Raw genomic sequence first — 24,511 nt, forward strand, 5'->3', positions numbered from 1 at the left:
AAACATATATACACTTAAAAACAAAGCCTCAAAATACAAGAGGCAAAAACTGAAAAGAGAAATAGAGAATTAAACATTAATAGTTGGAGAATTAAACATCTCACTTTCAATAATGGATAGAACAAGTAGGCAGAAGGTCAATAAGAAAATAACACATAAACACTACTAACCAACTAGACCTGGAAGACATCTGTAGAATGCTCCCCTTAACAACAGCAGAATACACATTGATCAAGTACATATGAAACATCCTCAAGGACAGACCATATGTTAGAGCACAAAACAAGTCTCCATAAATTTTTAAAAACCAAAATCATACAAAGTATGTCCTCCAACCAAAATGGAATGAAATCAGAAATCAAAAAAGGAAATCTGAGGAATTCACAAACATGTAGAAATTAGGGGCACCTGGGTAGCTCAGTCAGTTAAGCCTCGAACTTCGGTTCAGGCCATGATCTCACAGTTTGTCAGTTCGAGCCCCACGTTGGGCTCTTTGCTGACAGCTCAGAACCTGGAGCTTGCTTCAGAGTCTGTGTCTCCCTCTTTCTGCCCCTCCCCTGCTCACGCTCTGTCTCTCTCTCTCTCTCAAAAATGAATAAATGTTAAAAAAAAAAAAATTTTAAATATGTGGAAGTTAAAGAAGATACTCATTAATACCCAATGGATCCAAGACAGAATCACAAGGAAATGAGACAATACTTCAAGATAAATAAAAGTAAAAAAACAGCATACCAAAACTTATGGGATAAGTTTTGGGATAACAGTTAAAGCAGTTCTTAGAGGGAAATTTATAGTTGCAGATAACCACATTGAAAAAGAGAGATCTCAAATAAATAACCTAACTTCCCATATTAAAAACTGAAAAAAAGTAGATATGTTATACTCAAAGCAGCAGCAAGAAAATAATAAAATTCAGCATAGAAATAAATGAAACAAGGAGCAGAAAAGCTAATAGAGAAAATAAATAAAACCAAAATTTTTCTACCAACATCACAGAAATAAAAAGGAGTATAAGGCAAACAATTTTTACCAACAAATTAGATAACCTGCATGAAATCAGTAAATCCCTACAAAAATACAAATTATCAAACTCAAGAAGAAATTAAAAATTTAAGCCAGTAAAGGGATCAAGTGTGTAACAACAACAACAACAACAACAACAACAACAACATCCACAAAGAAAAGCGCAAGAACAGATGGCTTCACTAGGGATGTTTAATGTTAACTTTAAACATTATATCAAATGTTTAAAGATGAATTAATACCAATCCTTCACAACTCTTCCAAAAAACAGAAGGAACACTTTCTAATCCATTCTATGAAAAGCAGACAAACATACCACAAGAAAAGAAATTACAGGCCAATAGCCCTTATATATATATAGATGTAAAAAAATACACAACAAAATACTAGCAAACCAAATCCAAGGACATTAATTTAAAAAACAAAAAACAAAAAACTAAAACGAAACAAAACTATACCTTGTGACCAAGTGGGATTTATCCTAGGAACGCAAGGTTAATTCAACATGTGAAAATCAATCATGTGATAAAACATATTAATTAAAAAACACATGATCATTTCAATACAGAAAATATTTTTGAAAAAATATACCACTTCATGATAACAGTCAACAAACTAGGATAGAAAGAACTTCCGCAATGTGATAAAGGGCATCTACCAAAACCCACAGCTAACATCATACTTGCTGATGAAAAACTGAAAGCTTTCCACCTGCAATGAGAAGCAAGACATGAATGTTTGCTTTTATCACTTCTATTCAATATTGCATAGGAGATTTTAGCTAAATTAATTTAGTTAAGAAAAATAAAAGACCATTCAAATTGAAAAAGAAGTAAAATGATCTCTATTTGTAGATAACATGATCTTGTACATAGAAAAGCCTGAAAATTCCACATACAAAAAACTATCGAAGCTAATAAACAAGTTTAGCAGGTTACGGGATACAAGATTATAATTGCAAAAACAACTGTATTTCTATACGCTAGCAATGAACAATCTAATAAATCAAGAAAATAGTTCCACTGACAATAGCATCAAAATAGTAAGATGCTAATAAATTTAACAAAACAGATGAAAGATTTACGTACCGAAAACCATAAAATATCACAAAGAAATTTAAAACCTAATAAATGGAAAGGCATCTCTCATTTCATGGACTGAAATAATGAAATAAGGTGGTTAATACTCTTCAAATGTTCCCCAAATCCTCATTAAAAAAAAAAAAAAAAAAAAGAAACAAAACAAAACAAAAAAAAAACGGTAAACCTCCACTGTCCCTACCAGATCCCTTTTTTTGCAGAACGGGACAGGCTAATCCTAAAATTTATATAAAAATGAAAGGGATCTGAAATAGGTAAAATGACTCTTGAAAACAACAAAGTGAAGGACTCCCATTTCCCAATTTTAAAGCTACCAACAAAGCTACAGCAATCAAGACATCTTGGTACTGGCATAAGGATAGACATACAAATCAATGGAATAGAATTGAGGGCCTAGAAATAAGCCCATATATTTATGGTTGACTGATTTTCAACAACTGAGAACACAATTCAATGAGGAAAGAATAGTCTTTTCAACAAATGGTGCTAGGACAATTCAATAGTCCCATAAAGGAATGAAGTTGGACCTCTACTTTACATCATATATGCAAAATCTAATTCAAAATGGATGAAAGACCTAAACGTAAGAACAAAAATTATAGAACTCTTAGAAGAAAACATAGGTATAAATCTTTATGACCCTGGATCAGGCAACATTTTTTTAGACATGACACCAAAAACACAATCAAATGAAAAATTGAAATTCATTAAAATGTGAAACTTTTATGCTTCAAAGAACACTGTTAAGAAAGTGAAAATATAATCCAAAGAATGGAAGAAGATATTTATAAATCCTATATCTGATACAGATCTTGTATCCAGAATCTATGAAGATCTCTTACCCTTGAGGAATTTCTTCAAAGATACACAAATGGCCAATAAGCACATGAAAAGATGCTTGACATCTTTAGTCATTAGAGAAATGCAAATCAAAACCAAAATGAGATACCTTTTCACACCCACTAGGATGGCTGTAATCAAAAAGACAGACAACATCCAATAGGATGTGGAAAGACTGGAAACATTCAGAAATTACTGATGAAAATGTAAAATGGCACAGTCACTGTAGAAAACACTGGCAGTTCCTCAAAAGGTTAAACATGGAGTTACCACATGGCCCAGTAATTCTAGTCCCAAAAATACACTCAGAAGAAGTGAAAATGTATATTCCCACAGAAACTCTTACACAAATATTCATAATAGCATTATTCACAATAGCCAAAAATTAGAAACAACCCATATCCATTTACTGATAAATGAATAAACAAAATGTGGTATTACCCATATAATGTAGTATTATTCAGCCATAAAAAAAATGAATGATATATGGATGCATGCTAAAATACGGATGAAACTTGAAAATATGCTAAGTGAAAGAAGCCAGACACAAAAGCCACATGTTTCATTTAAATGAAATGCTCAGAATAGGAAAATCCGTAAAGAAAACAAAAAGATTATTAACTGCAAGGGTTTGGAGCGAGGAAAGAGGAACAGGAAGTGACTACTAATGAATACTGGGCTTCTTTCTAGGTTTATAAAATTTCTAAAATTAGATAGTGGTGGTGGGCTCAAATATACTGAATATATTGAAAATTATTAAAGTGTACACTTTAAATTGAATTGAAATAACAAGTGTTGGCAAGGATGTGAACAAAAGGGAACCCTCATGCACTGTGTGTGGTAATGTAAATTGGTGCAACCACTGTGGAAAGCAGTATGGAACATCTCAAAATTTACAAATAGAAATACCATATAATCCAGGAATTCAACTATTGGCTACTTTCCCAATGAAAACGAAAACACTAATTTGAAAAGATATGTACACCCCTATGTTTAATGCAACATTATTTACAACACCCAAGATATGGAAATAACCCAAGCATCCATCAATAGATGAATGGATAAAAAAAAAAATGTGATACACACACACACACACACACGCACACACACAATGAAATATTACTCAGTCATAAAAAAGAATGGAATCTTGCCATTTGTGGCAACATGGATGGACCCAGAGGGTATGATGCTAAGTGAAATAAGCCAGACAAAGGAAGACAAATACCATAAAACTTCACTTACATGTGGAATCTAAACAACAAAACAAACAAACAGATCCTTAAATATAGAAAACAAACCAGTGGTTGCCAGAGAAGTGGGTGGGAAGATAAACAATTTAAAGGGGATTAAAAAGGGGCGCCTGGATGGCGCAGTCGGTTAAGCGTCCGACTTCAGCCAGGTCACGATCTCGCGGTCCGTGAGTTCGAGCCCTGCGTCAGGCTCTGGGCTGATGGCTCAGAGCCTGGAGCCTGTTTCCGATTCTGTGTCTCCCTCTCTCTCTGCCCCTCCCCCGTTCATGCTCTGTCTCTCTCTGTCCCAAAAATAAATAAACGTTGAAAAAAAATAAAATAAAAAAAAATAAAAAATAAAGGGGATTAAAAGGTATAAATTTCCAGTTATAAAATAAGTCATGGAGATGAAAAGTATAGCATAAAGAATAGGAAAAACACTAAATAAACTGAATTCTAGGATATGTAAATCATATCTCATTAAAGCTCTTCTTTAAAAAAAAAAATCAGAGTATGTCCAAGAAGTTACAACTAGCTCCATTTAATTGAAGCCCAGGTTGCAAAATATGAAGTTATGGGACCTTAGGTATGGTAAAGAGTCACACATGGTTTTAATCATGAAAGATCATTGCTAAGTTCATTATGCCAAGATGTTTGAACTTTGTCCTGCAAAAGATGAGGAAACCATAGAATTTTAAACAAAGGTGTTTATTCATCAGATTTGCATTAAAAAATAATTCTCGGGGCACCTGGGTGGCGCAGTCGGTTGAGCGTCAGACTTCAGCCAGGTCACGATCTCGCGGTCCGTGAGTTCGAGCCCCGCGTCAGGCTCTGGGCTGATGGCTCGGAGCCTGGAGCCTGTTTCCGATTCTGTGTCTCCCTCTCTCTCTGCCCCTCCCCCGTTCATGCTCTGTCTCTCTCTGTCCCAAAAATAAATAAACGTTGAAAAAAAAAAAAATACTGTTAAAAAATAATTCTCTAATAATTGCATTCCTATAGAAGAACAGCTAAGAAAAACGGGAAAAAGAATGAAGATACCATTTATGACTACAACCAAAAAAAAAAAAAAAGGCATCTAGGAATCTAGGAATTATCAATAAAAAATGCATGACAGGGGCGCCTGGGTGGCGCAGTCGGTTAAGCGTCCGACTTCAGCCAGGTCACGATCTCGCGGTCCGGGAGTTCGAGCCCCGCGTCGGGCTCTGGGCTGATGGCTCAGAGACTGGAGCCTGTTTCCGATTCTGTGTCTCCCTCTCTCTCTGCCCCTCCCCCGTTCATGCTCTGTCTCTCTCTGTCGCAAAAATAAATAAATGTTGAAAAAAAAATTAAAAAAAAAAATGCATGACAGTTTTATGAGGGAAATTATAAAACTTTAATAAAAGACAAATGCATATACATAAATTTCTTTATGAAAAAAGAAGGTTCTATATTATAAAGTTCTCAAATTCTCACAGATTAATAAATCCAATGTAATTCTTATAAAAATCCTAATAGTTTTTGTGGAATTGGATACACTGATTCTAAGATTCACATGGTAGTGCAAAAAGTTAAGAATAGCTAACAATTTTGAAAAGGAGTAAGGAGTGGGGTTACTCTCTTTACCAATTACCAAGATTATAAACTCTGATAAGATACATTGTAATGACACAGAGATAAACAAAGGACCACAGAATAACAAAGAAAACTCAGAGACAGAGCTATTTATATATGAGAACTATTTTAAAAATTGATAAATGACATCAGAGACACTGGATATCATTGGGAAAAGGATAGTCAATTACATTCACTAGAAAAAGTGGGAGGACAAGAAAATTTGATCTTTACCCCATAACATGTCAAACATAAATTTGATGGCTTAAAAGTATAGGTATGATGTGGGAGGGGGGATGGACTAAATGGGTAAGGGGCATTAAGGAATCTACTCCTGAAATCACTGCTGCATTATATGCTAACTAATTTGAATGTAAATTTAAAGAAATAAAATTTTTAAAAAGTATAAATATAATATATAATATATATAATTATATATAACATATATATTATATAATATTACATATACTATAATTATATTATGTATTATATATCAAATATATTCTATAAATATATGAATATATAAATATATAAAACAGATTTATATAAATATAAAACATACATATATAAATATAAAAAAGTATAAATGAAAAATTAAACATTAAAAGTTTTTTAAAAAATATATAGGAAAATGTATTATGACTTTGAGGTAGAAAAGAATTCCTTAAATTAGATACTTAAAAAACCCTCAACTAAGAAAGATAAAAAATAATTAGATCATGTTAAAATTTAAATAATAATTTGTTTCTAGCAACATGGTAGACTACAGATTAAGAAAAAAAAACATTTCCTGATATAGTAGTTCTTAAAATACTAACTAAAATAATATGGAGGTAAATCAGGAGAATTCCTTGGAGACAGAAACAAGAAGGAAGCATGAATCCATAAGCTTCCCTGGAGCCAAAGGCCAACACTGGAGAAGGGCAGAATGTAACAGTGGGACTACCAACATAGAGCCTGGACCCACAAAGCACTTCACTCTCCGCGTGAAACAGAAACAAATTCACACCCTGCCTTGGACACTACAAATATGTATCTTGGCCTTGGCTCTGGATGAAGTGGGAGAGTCTCCTAAGACTTTCTGAGCATGATCCTAATTCTCTAAGATTGGGAACTCAACTACCTGTATGAACAAAAAACGAAACATTAAGTGAACAATTTAATGTATCTCCAGGAGGGTACCCCCAAAAGGTTGTTAGAGGTAAACTCAAATTTTGTCTAGAGGAAAGAAGTCACTTTGACATCAAAAACCTCGAACCAGTGAGATTCTATGAAATAAAAGCACACAATAAACAAGTTGTTGTTGTTGTTGTTGTTGTTGTTGTTTTAAAGGGAAGAAAATCACTGAGCATTCAAGAAACCAGCCACCATAACAAAAGCCAGAAGGAACAACCAACTAAACAATGAGACTTGAAAAAACTGAAGAATACTGGAATTGCCAAACAAGGAATATAAACTAACAATGTTTCACATAATTGAAGTAACAAAATAAAAATTCAAAGTATAGAAAGTGATTAAAAGGTTATCAAATTTAACAAGTTCAAAAAAAAATCGGCTGGGCAATTTTACAATACAAATTGAATTTTTTTTTTTTTTTTTACCTGTTTACTTATGTTGAGAGAGAGAGAGACAAAGAGCAAGAGGGGAGGGGCAGAAAGAGAGGAGAATCCTAAGCAGGTACCCCGACACGGGGCTCCATCTCACTAACTGGGAGATCATGACCTGAGCCGAAAACAAGAGTCAGACACTTAACCAAACAAGCCACCAAAGTGCCCCACAACTTGAATTTCTAATATGAAAAGTATAGTAACTGAAAAGGGTAAACAGCAGATGAAGTATACCCAAAGAAGAGTGAACTGGAAGATGTATATCTGAATGCAGTCAAGTGCTGATATATACCAAAATGCAGCACCAAGAGTCAAATGGAAAAAATAGGAGAGGTTACGAGACTTGAAGGATACAGTGAGAAGATTTAATACGTACCTACCAATTAAGAGAATTGGGAAGAGGAATTATTAGGTCAGATATGGTTGAAAATGTGCCAGAACTCATTCAAAACACCAATCACCAAATTCAGAAGACCTAAGAATTATAAAATAACAGGAAGCCACACTTACACCATCACGGTGAAAGAGTACAACACAGAAAAGAAGATATCAAAGCTACCAGTGAGAAATGGCAGGTAACCCACAAAGGCAATTAGAGTAACTACCAACTTCTAACAGTAAGAGAACGTAAGAAGGCAGTGAAATAATACCTTCAACATACTGAAAGAAAAAAGCTACCTACCTTCTAGAATGAAGTTGAAATAAAAACTGTTCAAGTCAACAAAATGACCTTTACTAAAAGGAACTTTAAAGGAGGTGTCAGCATTGAGATACCACCTCACACCGGTCAGAGTGGCTAAAATTAACAACTCAGGAAACAACAGATGTTGGTGAGGATGTGAAGAAACAGGAACCCTCTTGCACGGTTGGTGGGAATGCAAACCGGTGCAGCGGCTCTGGAAAACAGTATGGAGGTTCCTCAAAAAATTAAAAATAGAACTACACTACAATCCAGCAGTAGCACTACTAGGGATTTATCCAAAGGATACAGGAGTGCTGATTCACAGGGGCACATGTACCCCAATGTTCACAGCAGCACTTTCAACAATAGCCAAATTATGGAAAAAGCCCAAATGTCCATCGACCGGTGAATGGATAAAGAAGATGATATCTATAATGGAATATTACTCAGCAATGAAATGGAATGAAATCTTGCTATCTGCAATAATGTGGATGGAACGGGAGGGCATTATTATAAGTGAAATAAGTCAGTCAGAGAAAGACAGATATGTTTTCATTCATATGTAGAATTTGAAAATCTTAACAGAAGACCATAGGGGACGGGTAGGAAAGAAAAGTTACAAACAGAGAGGGAGGCAAACCGTAAGAGACTCTTAAATACAGAGAACAAACTGAGGGTTGATATGGTGGGGGGTTAGGGAGCAGGGAAAATGGGAGATGGTCATTGAGGAGGGCACTTGCTGGGATGAGCACTGGGTGTTGTGTGTAAGGGATGAATCACGGGAATCTACTCAAAGCCAAGACTACACTGTATACACTGTATGTTAACTAACTTGACAATAAATTATTAAAAAATAAATAAATAAATAAATAAATAAACTCTCAGAGTGAAAACAAGTGAGCATAGATGGAAGGCCTGACATTTAACAAACATGATGAACTAAGATAGCTATTAAACACTGACTTGTAAAACAATAAGCATGTCTAATGTATGGACAAAGTGAAGATGGATACAAACTCCTGGACATAAATCAGGAGGAGATTGACAGTGGTGATACGAGGTAGAGCATTCTAGGGTCTTTATATGTGTAATGCACGTAGAGGTTAACATTGAACAACCACTAAAAGCACTGGGAAAAGTATATAACTTCCAATTAATGCAGGGGAAAAAAGAAATGAAGGAAAGAGAACTTAATCAGTCCAAAACAAAGCAAAAAAAGATTTTTTTTAAAAAAAGATAATAATTAGCAAGCATTGATTAGGAAGAGACTGAGGAGAAGACATGGACAAAAGCAGGAGACAAATCAGAAGTTATTTCACCCTGAAGGAAATAGGTCTCAAAAGGATACAAGTAGAGTGTTAAGAGGGGAGTGGAAGTAGGTAAGGGTAGATAAATTTTGCCTTATGTATTGTTATTTTGTTGTGAAAATTCACTTCTCTACTACTTGTGACAATAATACACACTCACTTCAATAGTCCAGGCAATAAATAAGGGTATTCACAGAAATGAGATGACAAATGAATCTCTGGTTTCTGATTTCAGTGACTATGTGTGGGCTCCCCTTTCAACTAAAACAGATTAAGTTGTTGATTTGGTGAGAAGTTCAGACTTTTATTTTTTGAGAGAGAGTGAGAGAGAATGCACAAGTGGGGGAGAGGCACACAGGGATAGGGAGAGAAAAGAAAGTGAGAGAGAGAGCATCTTTAGCAGGCTCCATTCCATGCTCAGCACAGAGCCTGACTCAGGACTCAATCCCATGACCCTGGGATCATGACTTGAGCCAAACAAAAGTCAGACGTTCAACCGACTGAGACACCCAGATGCCTCAAGAGAAGTTCAGGTTTAAAAGTTTTCATTGTTTTATATGTGTACATCAGAAGCAAGGAAGCCTGGACTACAGAGATAGAGATTTGGGGAATTTGTGAATAGATCTATCACACAGAAAGACTGTGAGGGAATAAAGGACAGGTAGAATATCAATACTAGGCAGAGGAAGATGAGCTCATTGAGCATTATGGAATGTTTTAACTCTACCTTAAAATATCTTGGACAACTGCTATTAGGAAAAAAATACTAAAAGAAAATCCTTTTTATTTTTTTTAAATATTTATTTTTGAGAGAGAGAGAGAGAGCGTGCAAGGAAGGGGACGGGCAGACAGAGAGGGAGACACAGAATCCGAGACGACTCCAGGCTCTGAGCTGTCAGCACAGAGCCCAACACGGGGCTCAAACTCATGGACAGTGAGATCATGACCTGAGCCAAAGTCAGACACTTAACTGACTGAGCCACTCAGGAGCCCCAAGAAAATCCTTGTTAATAAACAGTTTTGAAAAACATTAAAAGGTTCACTAAGCTTTTAAAATATTTTATTCTCCCAAAATGTGTTTACAATTTTACTATTTGTTACATTTGTATAATTCTTGTACATACAAAAGGCAGTTCAATCTAAAGTCCATTAACAAGTTGTCTGCCATTTTTTTTAGATATTTACTTTATAATACAAATTATATTTTTATTAAATAAAAACAGCTCTATCTCAAAGTTTTGAAGGGAGTTGTACTTTAAGTCATACTGATTTAAAATATTAACATGAGGGGTGCCTGGGTGGCTCAGTTGGTTGAGCATCCGACTTCAGCTCAGGTCACGATCTCACACTCCGTGAGTTCAAACCCCATGTCGGGCTCTGTGCTGACAGCTCGGAGCCTGGAGCCTGCTTCAGATTCTGTGTCTCCCCACCCCCCCGCCCCGCCCCGCCCCTACCCTGCCCATGCTCTGTCTCTCTCTGTCTCAAAAATAAATAAAAACATTAAAATTTTTTTAAAAATAATAAATAAAATAAACATGAAATGATCATAGAGGGCAAAACCCATTTTTTAGAACACTTGGAAATTAAGCTACCTTGACACTAAACAACTTGCAGACATAACTATATTCCAGTATTTAGTTCATTAAAGCAGAGTTAAAATCACACATAACAGTTTAGCAAACAAAAACCACTAAAACTATGTGCATGAGGAAGTTACAAAGCGTGGTAATTCTACACTGAATCCACATAAGATAAACTTTTCTTAAGTCACCAAAAATATACAGTGTACTGTACAGGATATTGTTAACTCTTCTTGGCACTATCCTTTATCACTATACTGGCCCCAACATGTTGATGCTAGCGTGCACTTTGTATAACAATCTCAAGTGTGCCAAATAAACACAGTGCCTTCTGTAATTACTTCAGAAGGGAGAGGAGAGGACTACTGAGAAAAATCGCAACACAGAGCCAAAGTATCAGCACAGAGACAGTATCTATTACTTCAAGGCTTGATACCAAAACCTTGGCTCAGAAAACAGATACGTATTTAAATATTCTGTGTAAGACTAAGAAAAGCACACTCTACAATGTTTCAAATCAGTTTATCTTGATGTTACCAAATACAAACAAGACTTAAATTGAATAGCTTGTGAAACTCCTCCTTTTCAAAGACTGTTCAAGTCTATTTCCTGATTAATAAGGTTTGTCAAGCAGAGTAGAGTTTATCTTTCTCACCAACATCCATGATTCCCTAGGCTTAATAATCCATTGACTATATTTGTATGTATCATAATAATGGAAAACCATCCAATATCACTACCCAACTCACTGCTTTCTAACTACTTGGCTAGTCCCTTGGGAAAATGATGGGAGCCTGCTTTCAGCCTGAGATAACCAGCAGGGACCCCCAACCACAACGGGGCCACTTTGAGGACTGAGAGGGAATCATCTTGGCATGCCTGTAACCCATCTGTGGCTTACTGGTATGACCACAGAACGTCAGTAAAGAAGAATTTGGTCAAACTCTTCTGATACTCACAGATAACCCTAGACACAGTCTTACAAACTTCTTATGTACCTTTGATCGAAAAGGCAATCATACTAAGAAAAAAATGTACATAAAATTCTTTAAACACACACACACACACACACACACACACACACACACACACACACACACACATATTTGAATCAGTACAAGAATCTCCACCAAAAAAACCAGTATGCAACTCTCATTAGATTCCCAAAAAATATGCAATTCAAAAAAAAAGTTAAATTTTTACTACTTCTATTGAAATATGCACCAAACAGAACATTTTCCAAATTCTGGTCCTTAAATTGTCTATGTAATTGGCTTCCACATTAAATTTGGCAACACAAGAGAAAGTTCTCTAGACAATTAGAAGTCTCTATCAAAATATATCAAAATAAAATAATTTAATAATGTTTATCATTGATATTTTTACCTGTTAGAATGGTCTATAAAGACATTTAAAATTTCAGACAGAACAAGTACCATTTAAAACATAACAAAACTGGGGAGCCTGGGTGGTTCAGTAGGTTAAGGTGCCTGACTCTTGGTTTCGGCTCAGGTCATGATCTCACAATTCATGAGTTTGAGCCCCATAGAGGGCTCTGTGCTGACAGCACAGAAGCTGCTTGGGATTCTCTGTCTCCCTCTCTCTCTGCCCCTCCTCTGCTCTCTCTCTCTCTCTCTCTCTGCTCTCTCAAAAATAAACATTTAAAAATATATATATAACAAAACAAGCTTTGTCTTAAAAGCATTGATACCCAGATTTTAGTTAGCTCATTCAGCTTGTGGACCTTTAAGACATGCAGGTTTACATGTCTTAAATATATTACACTTGAGGGTTGCCTGGGTGACTCAGTTAAGTGTCTAACTCTTAATTTCAGTTCAGATCATGACCTCGTAGTTCGTGGGATCAAGCCCCAGGTTGGGGCACACAGCCTGCCTGGGATTCTCTCTCTGCCTCCAATAAATAAACATTTTTAAAAAACATATTTTACTTGAAAGAACAGGATAGCCATCATATGCACTTTTTGGTCGATAAGGACTACAGTGAAACCCTTGGGTAAGAGAATTCCAGGCACCCAATGGAACTTCCCTAAAAATATCGCCCATTTGAAGTGATCTGTTCAGAGACTTCTGTAAGAAACAGTTATACCTCTAAAAGAACAAAATCATAGCTTTTCTAAGAACAAATTCTTTTCAGAGTAAAATAATGTATAGATATGTAATAGAAGGAAAGCTAAGAAAAGAAAAACCAGTTATTTCCTCCCTTGGTAAAGGTTTTACGTATGCTACCAATACTTCTAAAATTATTCCCATAACCTAAAAAATATTTAATGGGCTGTCCCCTTTGACTTTAAAGAAGCCATGTAATAAAGATAAGAAAGCCTCTGAGACAGTAAAATCAAGTTTCTCATAGACACCCAGTAAGTCCCCTTTTCCTTTGTTTCTTTCAACCAAAATCTTAAAGACTTCTTATAATTCTCACATTTATGAGTTTGTTTTTCTTTAGTGACCTGACTTAGCTGCATTTGGAAAACCAGTTCTTTAAAAACATACCAGATTGCAAGATCTTCCTAAATAGAGTCCATGGTCTTTTTATATCTTTGATTCCTCAGGCCTAATAAGAATATATTACTAATTAGGGGCAACCGAGTGGCTCAGTCAGTTAAGCAAGATCAATCATGATCTCGCGGTTTGTGAGGGTTTCTGAGCCCTACATCGGGCTCTGTGCTAATAGCTTGGAGCCTGGAGCCTGCTTCACATTCTGTGTCTCCCTCTCTCTGTCCCTCCCCTGCTCACTCTCTGTCTCTTTCTCTTAAAAATAAACATTAAAAAAAAAAAAAAGAATATATTCCCAATTAAAAGCAAATTATCTTCTCCAAAAATCATTAAAAAAAATAGAATTTTTTTACACTGGTGAGAAGGTCAGTCCATTTACAATATAATATAAAGCATATGAGACTAAGCTTACAAAGTTACAGGACCCAAATGAAGAAAAACTTCACTGAGAAACATTTTTAATACAATGGAGAGACATGCCATGTTCCTGGAAAGTAATACTCAATACTGTCAATATGTCAATCATCCCCCCACCTACAATCCCAAGTTAATTTAGAGTTTTCACATAATACCAATCAAAATTCCAAACTGCAGAATGATATGGAGTGCTTATTAAACCTGAAGTTTTCTGAACTTTTCTCTAAACCTAGGATTAATTCTCTGTGATTAAGTCCAGGAATCTGTTCAATAAGTACCCCAGTCGAAGTATGAGAACCTTTGCATTAGTGCTGCTATCTACTAATATCTGTTCTGAAGGCCATTAATAAAGCAGATACAGACAATCCCCAACTTTAATGATTCAACTCAACAGTTTTTCAACTTTACAATGGTGGAAAAGCAATGTGCATTCAGTAGAAGTATACATGAGATTGTGAATTCTGAACTTTCCCCGGGCTAGTGTATGTGGAACAATACTCTCGTGATGCTGGCAGTGGGCAGCAAGCCATAGCTCCCAGCCAGCCCATGCAATAACAAGGGTAAACAACTGATACACTTACAACCATCCTGTATCAATACACCATTCTTTTTTCACTTTCAGTACAGTATTCAATAAATTACATAATATTCGACATTATAAAATAGGTTTTGTGTAGATGATTTTGCCCAACTATAGGCTCATGTTTAAGTGTTCTGAACACATTTAAGGTAGGCTAGGCAAAGCTATGATGTTCAGGAGGATAGGCATATTAAATACATTTCTGACATATTTTCACTCATGATGGGTTTATCGGGATGTAACCCCACTGTAGGTCGAGGCTGTATTCAAGAACTGCTCTGATCACTTTTGGGGTATTTTTTTCTCCCCCCGTTAGGAGACAGTTGAAAGGAGAATGTGACTTGTGGCAACAGCAACACTGGCATCACTGGAAAGCTTACAAAACACAGAACCTCAGGCCCCACCCAGAAGTACTGAGTAAGACTCTGTAGTTTCATAAATCCCCAGGGGATTTATATACATATTAGTTTGATAACCAGTGTGTTAGAGAGTAAGACTCTCCAAAATTAAAATGTTTTAAAAAATTAATATATATAAAACCAGCCATTCAAGTGAAGAAAGGGACATTCATATTCCTCTTGGGTTTCCCTGCTCTAACGCCAGTCCCCTAAGTGCCTTCATCGCAAGTCCCATTGACAAGACTGGGATGAAGTCACTATCTTTTGACTTTCCTTTATTTCCAGTGAGGACATCTCTCCCCCATCCACATTTTCTTTCCTATACTGGAAAAGACAGATTTTAGAATTAATGTTTTGTTTTGTTTTTCAGAACTGAGTTAACTACTTTTTTCTCCCTTTCTTACATCTCAAAACTCCTCCATTCATAAATCCAAAGCCTGGGTATTACGGTCTCAATCATCTCTCACTCATTCCACAAGTTAGTTCTCATCAGAATATCAGAAATCAAAAGCACCAAATTTTAGCCAATTCTTATATATTGCTATTAAATTTGTCTTTTCTCCCCAGATTGAGCATTATGCTAACCTCTTCTTGGGACTCCTTGGCCTTATGACTATTAAGTACAGAAACCTACATCTTCAACTTTTCCAAGTTCCCCTTAATAGGGTCTTAAACTCTGCAACTCCACACCCATCATCTGCTTTCTCAGACTGCCTCCAATGCCCTCTTCACGCAGCTACCATACTCAGACATCTCACCCAAACTGCAATTAGTTAACCATCAGATAGAGACTATTCCTTGCCCCCCTGCCCCCAACAAATGTTAATAAGTGGCTGTGCAAGCCTCTGGAACACATTTTAAGTAGGACACTGTATGTGTGAGTTTATAGTCTCTGGGGGTAGAAAGACAAAAATAAATGATTGTGGCACATTTTGATGAATAATATAAAATGGGCAATTATAACTGAGGTACAAAGGGTTGAAATGAAATAATCATATTTGAAATGACTTCAATCCAGCATTCTTTTTTCACTTAAGTGGGCCCTGAAATTTCATTGTTTCACAAAGACTTTCTTGATGATTACTGACAACATTAACATAAACAGTATCACATATCTAACTCAAGGAAAATGTGCAACCATTTAATTCACTTATCCAATTCAGTGATTATTTCTATCATCCCCCTTATGATTATGGGAAAAGAGTAAGCAAGCATCCTATAACTTCATGTATTACCACTTTATTTTAATACATGCTTAATATTTTATTTTCAACCTCTATGAATGCTCAAGTTAATAAATGTCCTCATTCGATGAAATGTATGGATTATGTTCCCCACATGAAATGTATGGATTGTGCTCTGACAGTTTATATCTACACTTTGGCAGAATATTTTCCCACACAAACAATCCTAATTGATAATTAGGTTTCTCAGGTAAACCTGCAGTCTAGTATTTATAGTACTGTAATACCTTAATGACTCTCTACGAAAACATTTCTGTGTGAACATTCATTCAGAGTTCCAACGTGAGAAGCCAAGAATGCATCTCACTACACCCTTAGTACCACAGGTTTTGCCCAGCCTACCAAACACTGAGAAAGAGATTCCGCCCCCCCACCCCCACTCCCACCTCCTTCACCCCCCCACCCCCCCCCCAATCCAAGCCACTAGCAGTACCCAAGTAACTACAACGCAGCAACTCAAATAAGTTGTCTCCAGTTCCTATCTTCACTTTAGTCATGTGCCTGCCCTTTGAGAATACAATGAAAGCCATAATCCCTCGCCTAAGAAAAACACACATGGATATCAATGAACCCCAGGTGAACTACCCCAACTGCAAAGTATAGAGTCCACACAATAAACTGTAAGCTACAGACCAATACTATCCAATATATGTCCAATAAAATGTAAGCCACATATGCTATTTTAAATGTTCTAGTAGCTACATTCAAAAGGACAAAAACAGTGGCTTTTTAATACTACATTTTATTTAACTCAATGTATCCAAAATACTATTATTTCAACATGTAAGCAATATTATAATATTAATCTTTTATAGTCTTTTTTTCACATTAAGGCTCTGAACTCCCATGTGTATTTCACATCTACAATGCATTTCATTTCACCCTGGCCACATTACAAGTGGCAGCCACATGTAGCTAGTGGATTCTGTATTAGACAATTTTGCTAGTTATACATTATCCAGCAATTCTCAAGCCCTTTGGTCTCAGAATCCTGTTACAGACATAAAAATTATTGAAGATCCCAGAGAGCTTTTGCTCATGTGGGTTATATCAATCCATATTTACCATATTAGAAATTGAAGAGAATTTTTTAATCTTTATTCATTCAAAATAGTAAACATATTACTTGTCAACATAAATAACATTTTTATGGGGGCGCCTGGGTGGCGCAGTCGGTTAAGCGTCCGGCTTCAGCCAGGTCACGATCTCGCGGTCCGTGAGTTCGAGCCCCGCGTCAGGCTCTGGGCTGATGGCTCAGAGCCTGGAGCCTGTTTCCGATTCTGTGTCTCCCTCTCTCTCTGCCCCTCCCCCGTTCATGCTCTGTCTCTCTCTGTCCCAAAAATAAATAAAAACGTTGAAAAAAAAAAAAAAAAAAAAAAAAAAAAAAAAAAAAATAACATTTTTATGAAAACAGCTGTATTTTTCAAAACATAAATTTACAGAGAAAAATGGCAATGCTTTACATTTTTGTAAAGTTCTTTAATATTTGCCTCAGAATACTGCTGGATTCTCATAACTGTTTCTCAGTAAATCTCCTGTGATATGTTGTTTTGGCCTAATGAAGCATCTGAACAAAATCTAGCCTCACATAGAGAGGGAAAGATGAAAAACATCTTAATAGAATTTTCAAATAACTATGGATATTCTTCTTTGCTATTACAACAAAACATGACAATTAGTAGTATCTTCAAGGTTAGTTGCAAGTATCAAAAACTCCATCACTGATTTTCTTGCACTGTTAAACTAAAATCTAATGGTCAGTTTTGTACTAGGTTACTTATAACATCATACATACATTTGAAAAATATCAGTTCATTGAGGTAAGGAGATCTTCCATTACACCTTTATTTTTTTCAAAAAAAAATCACATTTCTTAATATTATCACCTATCTCCTAAGAAAAGCCTAATTAATGGGAAGCTGTCAAGTTCACAATGGTAAATACAATTTCCCAAAATTCTAATTTTCTTTTGGAAGCAGAAAGTCCATCATTAATGTATCTGTCAGGTGTCTTCCTTGATGTGACAGCCTTACTTAATAGAGAAAATGTCTACCGAATACCCAAATAAATGAACCACGGCCTGTCAGTCATTCTTTCACATAAAAATGGTGTTCCATGGAAAAAACAGCTAGTCCGGGGCACAACTCAAACACCCAAGTGCTCTTCCTCAATGATACCACCATACTTCATTATGCAGCAGTGCTTTATGTACACTTGCCATTTCATCACACAGTTAAAAGATGTGTACTTACAAATGGCCAACAATAAGCACATGAAAAGATGTTCAACACCACATTGAGGAAAATACAAATCAAAACTGCAATGAAATACCACTTCACACCCATTAGAATGGTTATTATAAAATTTTAAAAAAACATAAAATATCAAGTTTTGGTGAGAATGTGGAGATCAAGTTTTAGTGAGAATGTGGAGAAACTGGAACCTCTGTGCATTGCTGGTGGGAATTTTTTAAAATTCAGCTACTATGGAAAACAGTACGCTGTTCCTCAAAAAATTAAACACAGAAGTATCACATTCCATTTCTGGGTATATACCAAAAAGAACTGAAAGCAGGGACTTGAGCAGCTATTTGTGTGCCCATATTCATAGAAGCGTTATTCACAATAGCCAAAAACAACCCAAATGTGTCTACTGATGGATGAATAAACAATATGTGATAGACACAATGGATTGATTATTCAGACTTAAAAGGGAAATTCTGATACATGTTACAACATGGATGAGCCTTAAAGATGTTTTCCAAGTGAAATATGCCAGACACAAAAGGCCACATATTGTTATGATTCCACTTATAAGAGGTACTTAGAATACTCAAATTCATTGAGACAGAAAGTAGAATAGTGTTTACCACAGGCTGGGAAAAAGAGGATATTAACCTACTGGTTAACAGGTACTGAATTTCAATTAGAGAAAACAAAAAAGTTCTGGAGATGGTTAGTGGTGATGGTCACATAACAATGTGAATGTACTTAATGCTACTTACTCGACTATAAACTTAAAAATGAAAAATACAGTTGGGGCTCCTGGGTGGCTCAGTTGGTTAAGTGTCCAACTCTTGGTTTCAGCTGAGGTCATCTCACAGTTCGTGGGTCCGAGCTAAGCAGAGCCTACTTGGGTTTCTCTCTCTCTGTCTCTGCCCCTCCCCTGCTCACATGCTGGCACGTGCCCATTTTCTCTCTCTCAAAAGTAAATATTTAGGGACAAAATGAAAAATATGGTCAAAATGGTAAATTTTATATTACATATATTTTACCGCAATCAAAAAAAAGATATACTTAAGGGGCCAAGATTGATAGAACTTTTACAGCTTCATCAAGGATGTTCTTAAAAGAAACTGGCATAGGGGCGCCTGGGTGGCGCAGTCGGTTAAGCGTCCGACTTCAGCCAGGTCACAATCTCGCGGTCCGTGAGTTCGAGCCCCGCGTCAGGCTCTGGGCTGATGGCTCAGAGCCTGGAGCCTGTTTCCGATTCTGTGTATCCCTCTCTCTGCCCCTCCCCCGTTCATGCTCTGTCTCTCTCTGTCCCAAAAATAAATAAACGTTGAAAAAAAAAAAAAAAAAATTTAAAAAAAAAAAAAAAAGAAACTGGCATAAAAAAAAAAAAAAAACACTGAGTGCACATGATGGTGAAGAATACAGTGACTATCAATACAGTTTGATTTGTGTTAAGGTACTAGAAGGTTACACCACTATTGTTTTTGAACCATCAATGCAAATGTCAATACAGTGCAAAAGGCAATTACGTCCTGGTAGTATCATTAAAATAGTTTTTGACCTGAAAGTTCTTCTCAAAAAGCCTTGGGGATCCTTTCCCCTGGGGCCCACACACAGTATTTTGAGAACCATTACTGAAGCATATTCTTTTAGAAAAGCTAAGTAATGACAGAAAAAAAGAGACACAAAAGATCACATAGTTCTGTTTTTGTTTTACCTTTTAAGATGAGAGAAATAAACGGGCCTACATGCTGAGCAGAAATGAGATATAGTTAAGTATTAAAGAACAAGTAGAGAATAGAAGAAGAACCAGGTAACTGAGAGAAAGAAACAAGACAGATTAGATAATCAGGGACACAGCCTCTAAAATTGGAAATAAAGAAGAAACAAATGTTAGGGGTAGAATGGGGGGCTAGGGGAATATACTCTGACATAAAAAAGCTCTAAGTCCTGAGGATGAAATGTACAGCATGGCAACTATAGTTAATACTGTATTCTATCTTTGAAAGTTGCTAAAGAGTAGATCTCCAAAGTTCTCATCACAAGAAAAAAAAATTATAACTATGTTAAAAGTGTATGACAGATGTTAATCAGACTTATTGTGATCATTTCACAATTTATAAAAATATGCAGTCATTACATTGTACACATGAAACTAATGTTTATGTCAATTATACCTCAACTTTTTTAAAAAAGCTCTGTTACTCAGAAAAATATAGACACTAGATATACGCTTCTTGATAACAATGGGGATAATTCCATCATTTTATGAAAAAGATTAAGAAATGTTCTTTTAATACTTATAAATCATATATCAAGAACTATTCTAACTTTTCACTTGCATGTGTATAAAAATATGCCACATGTATCACAGAAGCAATGTCATGTCATTTTTAAGAAAATTGTTGTATGATGCCATAAGCACTTATTTCTCTGCAAACACTCAGAAGTTGTGTTCCAGGTGTAAGTCTAATGCCTCTGTGCTATGATCTAATAAAATAGAAATCTGATGGAACCTTGTTCCTTATTTTAAATACATGTAGCACAAATTTGTTAAATGAAATGCAAAAAAGGGACTTGATATTACAGCACTACGCCTTAAAGCTCCATAACCTTGAACTAGGAACATAAAGAAGTAGAAGATAAGAGCTGAGCTATTTTCTTCTTTTCACTCTCTTTGTTCTCTATGAAGTCCTAGATATTGTGATGCTACATTCAACTGAAGAAGCTAAAGTTACATGATTTTATACTACTTACTTTACAGTTCACAAACAGTATTTCATTTACAATCAAACCTTTCTACACGGAGACAACAGCCTCATTTGGGGGAAGCTGCATTTTAAACTTCTTAAAATTAATCCTGTCATCTTAAACAACTGTTGACAACTCAAACAACTGGTTTGATGGCCTTAGGAAAAAGCAAAGGGGGAAAGCTTTAACTCAAAAAGAGGATGGGAATACCTCCTTACACCTCAGACTATGCAGACACCCATTAATAGTCCAGCTGCCTCCAGAATATTAAAAGTCCCCTAGTCCTTTACACTTGCTCGAAGTCCCTACTCCAATCAAAAGCCAGGGCTGGTATGTGCACAGGAGTCAATTAAGGAGGCCACATGTAGTGGAAAGAGTGCTAGATTAAAGTCATGAGACCTAAATTCCTCCCTCCACAACCAACACTAACAGTGTGACTTTGGGGCCATCACTTACTCCACTTTCTCCCAGTTAAATGAGGGAACTGAAGCTACAATTACGGGAAATTTAATGAATGATTCACTAGCATTTTAAAAGAAAGACTGTGGGGCGCCTGGGTGGCGCAGTCGGTTAAGCGTCCGACTTCAGCCAGGTCAGGATCTCGCGGTCCGTGAGTTCGAGCCCCGCGTCAGGCTCTGGGCTGATGGCTCAGAGCCTGGAGCCTGCTTCCGATTCTGTGTCTCCCTCTCTCTCTGCCCCTCCCCCGTTCATGCTCTGTCTCTCTCTGTCTCAAAAATAAATAAACGTTAAAAAAAAAAATTTTTTTTTAAATAAATAAAAGAAAGACTGTTAGTCCAATAACACCAGTTAGTATAATATTTAAGAATATTTTATAAAGGAAGCTGAGAAGGTCTTACCCTCAATTCAGATTCTTGTACACCACCCATCACCCCCACTCCTATATTTAGCCTTCCAAAAAGTAAAAATCAATGAACTGAGCCCACAATATCCATAATGGCCCATCATAACTTTTTAAAATACATATAGCCTTTACTAACAAAAGACAGATGCTACTCTAAGGTGAGAACAAATATGAACCTTAAATCCGTAACATGAGTTTCTCATACGAGAAATTTATGGACATTAGTTACATCCAACTTTGAATATTATAGCATGCAAACTCCAGCATTCCTTATGGACAGAGTACTATCAGCAGAGTGACATAAACAAACACATACTTTTTTAAAAATCCATGGATATTCAACTTTTTACATCTTTTTTTAATGTTTATTTTTGAGAGAGAGTGTGCGTGCACATGCGCATGAGAGCGGGGGAGGGGCAGAGAGAGCGAGGAAGAGAAAAACTCCCAAGCAGGCTCCACTCTGTCAGTGCAGAGCCCAACGCAGGGCTTGAACCCACAAACATGAGATCATGAACTAAGCCAAAATCAAGAGTCAGATGCTTAACTGAGTGAGCCAGCCAGCACCCCAGATTTTCAATATTTCTTAAGTTCTCACTTCAGTGAGCTGAACAAAATCCATAACAGCTAGCTTCAGAATGCTTTATTTTTTTTTTAATGTTTATTTATTTACTTTTGAAAGAGAGAGAGAGAAAGAGAGAGAGAACACAAGCAGGGGAGGGGCAGAGAGAGGGGGAGACACAGAATTTGAGGCAAGCTCCAGGCTCTGAGCTGTCAGTGCAGAGCCCAACGTGGGGCTTGAATTCACAAACTGTGAGATCATGACCTGAGCTGAAGTTGGATGTTTAACATACTGAGCCACCTAGGTGCCCCAATATGTTTTAAAGTATATATCAGTTTGGATTGAGATCCTTAGAATTTCTCCTTTGGATTTTACTGAAAGATAAAAAATTAACAGATTTAAAAACCCAGTTAACTATTCACTGGGATTTGAACTAGGCTAGTTGGTAAGAAAGCAAAACAAAACAAAACAAAACAAAAAAAACCTTTTCAGGTCTACATTATTACTTACAACAGTAGTTCACTATCTTACAAACAATCTTCTATTATTGCTCACAGAAAAGACGATTAAAAGCCTATGCACAGAGAGCATATAGCCATCCTACTTCTGGAAAAATAACTCAAAACACATGTCCTACTGATCATGAGTCAGTGGCATCATTTTTTTGTATACAAAGAATAGACCATTAACATTCAGTAGGAGAGATTCTGCTATGCAGGCCAGAGAATGAGAAAGTGGGTCATGGCCAGTGATGCATAATCCCACTCCCCTAGTAAAGGAGTCCTGACAACATTCATTAAGCAAAATATTTTACTATATTACATGTAAGTCATTTTAATACTAGTATCTTAATGATTCCAGAATGAATAATAAAATTTAGACTAACCACTGACAATCTCATTCAAAAGAGAATACTTAAGTATGTAAAAAGCTCCAGCCAGTCTTAACAATGACCCAGCCATAAAAAATTAAGGAAAATAAGTAAACACAGCAATTAGGCAAGACAAGTGGTGTGTTAGAAACCTCTCTTCCAGAAAACCAAAGGAGGAATAGAAGAATGCTGAGTGTGATAATGATCAGTTATTAACAAAACTGCATAAAGACTCAGTTGCTACCCTCTGATCTGCTACTCCAGGCTTACAAATTCCCTAATCAAAAAGAAAACTGAATGTGTCTCTAACTAGAAAAGCACCCCCAATACCATACACACTGGTTAGAGGGGTCCCTTAGAGTAATAATCGAGTATTTTCTTCCCCAGAGCATTAAAGATATAAGATCCCCTTCTTCCTAATCTCTCATTCTCTTAAAATACCAGTTGTCCCATTAAGCTTTGGTAACTATCAACCACTCAAAAGCCATAGCCAGTTGACCATCTCCAATATTGTTACTTTAAGAATCGGTATTCAGAGCACATACTTTAGGCCTGTTCAGTTTGCCCTCTCTGCCCCACAGTACTGGCTTTCTTTAAAGATGACATGGGTCAAGGGAACTCAGGCTAGAACATTTTTGAGAGTCACACTAGTAAGAAGAGCAATGCAGTATCCGTAAAACAAAGATGTACTATTTGTGTAATCACTACAGAAATGAAACATGCCAGGAACCCAAAAATAAAACCGGTAGTATTTTTTTCATTTACCGAGATAATGTACCAACATTACCATCAAATATCTCTATCTACTTATTTTAGTTTCTATATAAGGACGTACCTTGAAAAACAGGGCCAATCTGCTCCTAAATACCAACTAAACTGTTGGATATGTCAAACATGGTTGTTATCCAGTTGTCTTATATGTTTAGAGGCCTTCTGGCTGCTTTTCAATTTGAAAACTAAATCTCTTACAAATTTACTGAATACCTATCATGAGTACAGCACTACTAGAGAAAAAAAGATGAGTACAAGCCAAATCTTAATGGAACTTTAAATCTTGCAGTAAAGGAAACTTTTATTATACGTTTTCTTGGAGTAGAGCAAAGCTGTGAAAAATAAGTGCAATG

At 36.2% G+C, this 24,511-nt stretch overlaps 1 protein-coding gene across 4 annotated transcripts in view; it reads right to left on the reverse strand.

Annotated features, from left to right (window-relative positions):
- The window catches only part of BMP2K (BMP2 inducible kinase), a 132,520-nt gene that overhangs the window by 97,274 nt on the left and 10,735 nt on the right, over positions 1-24,511 (reverse strand). Inside the window, exon 1 of one of the 4 annotated variants that reach the window (XM_086704779.1) lies at positions 1,682-1,718. The exons of the other annotated variants lie outside the window; for them this stretch is intronic. Within the exon in view, the coding sequence (XP_086560905.1) occupies positions 1,682-1,703 (22 nt within the window). The 5' untranslated portion in view covers positions 1,704-1,718. Of the gene's footprint in view, positions 1-1,681; positions 1,719-24,511 lie in introns of those variants that run through there. 4 annotated transcript variants of the gene reach the window in all.

This window comes from Puma concolor, chromosome B1 (genome assembly GCF_028749965.1).
Source record: "Puma concolor isolate L17-30 chromosome B1, mPumCon1.1.hap2, whole genome shotgun sequence".
NCBI classification, from domain to species: domain Eukaryota; kingdom Metazoa; phylum Chordata; class Mammalia; order Carnivora; family Felidae; genus Puma; species Puma concolor.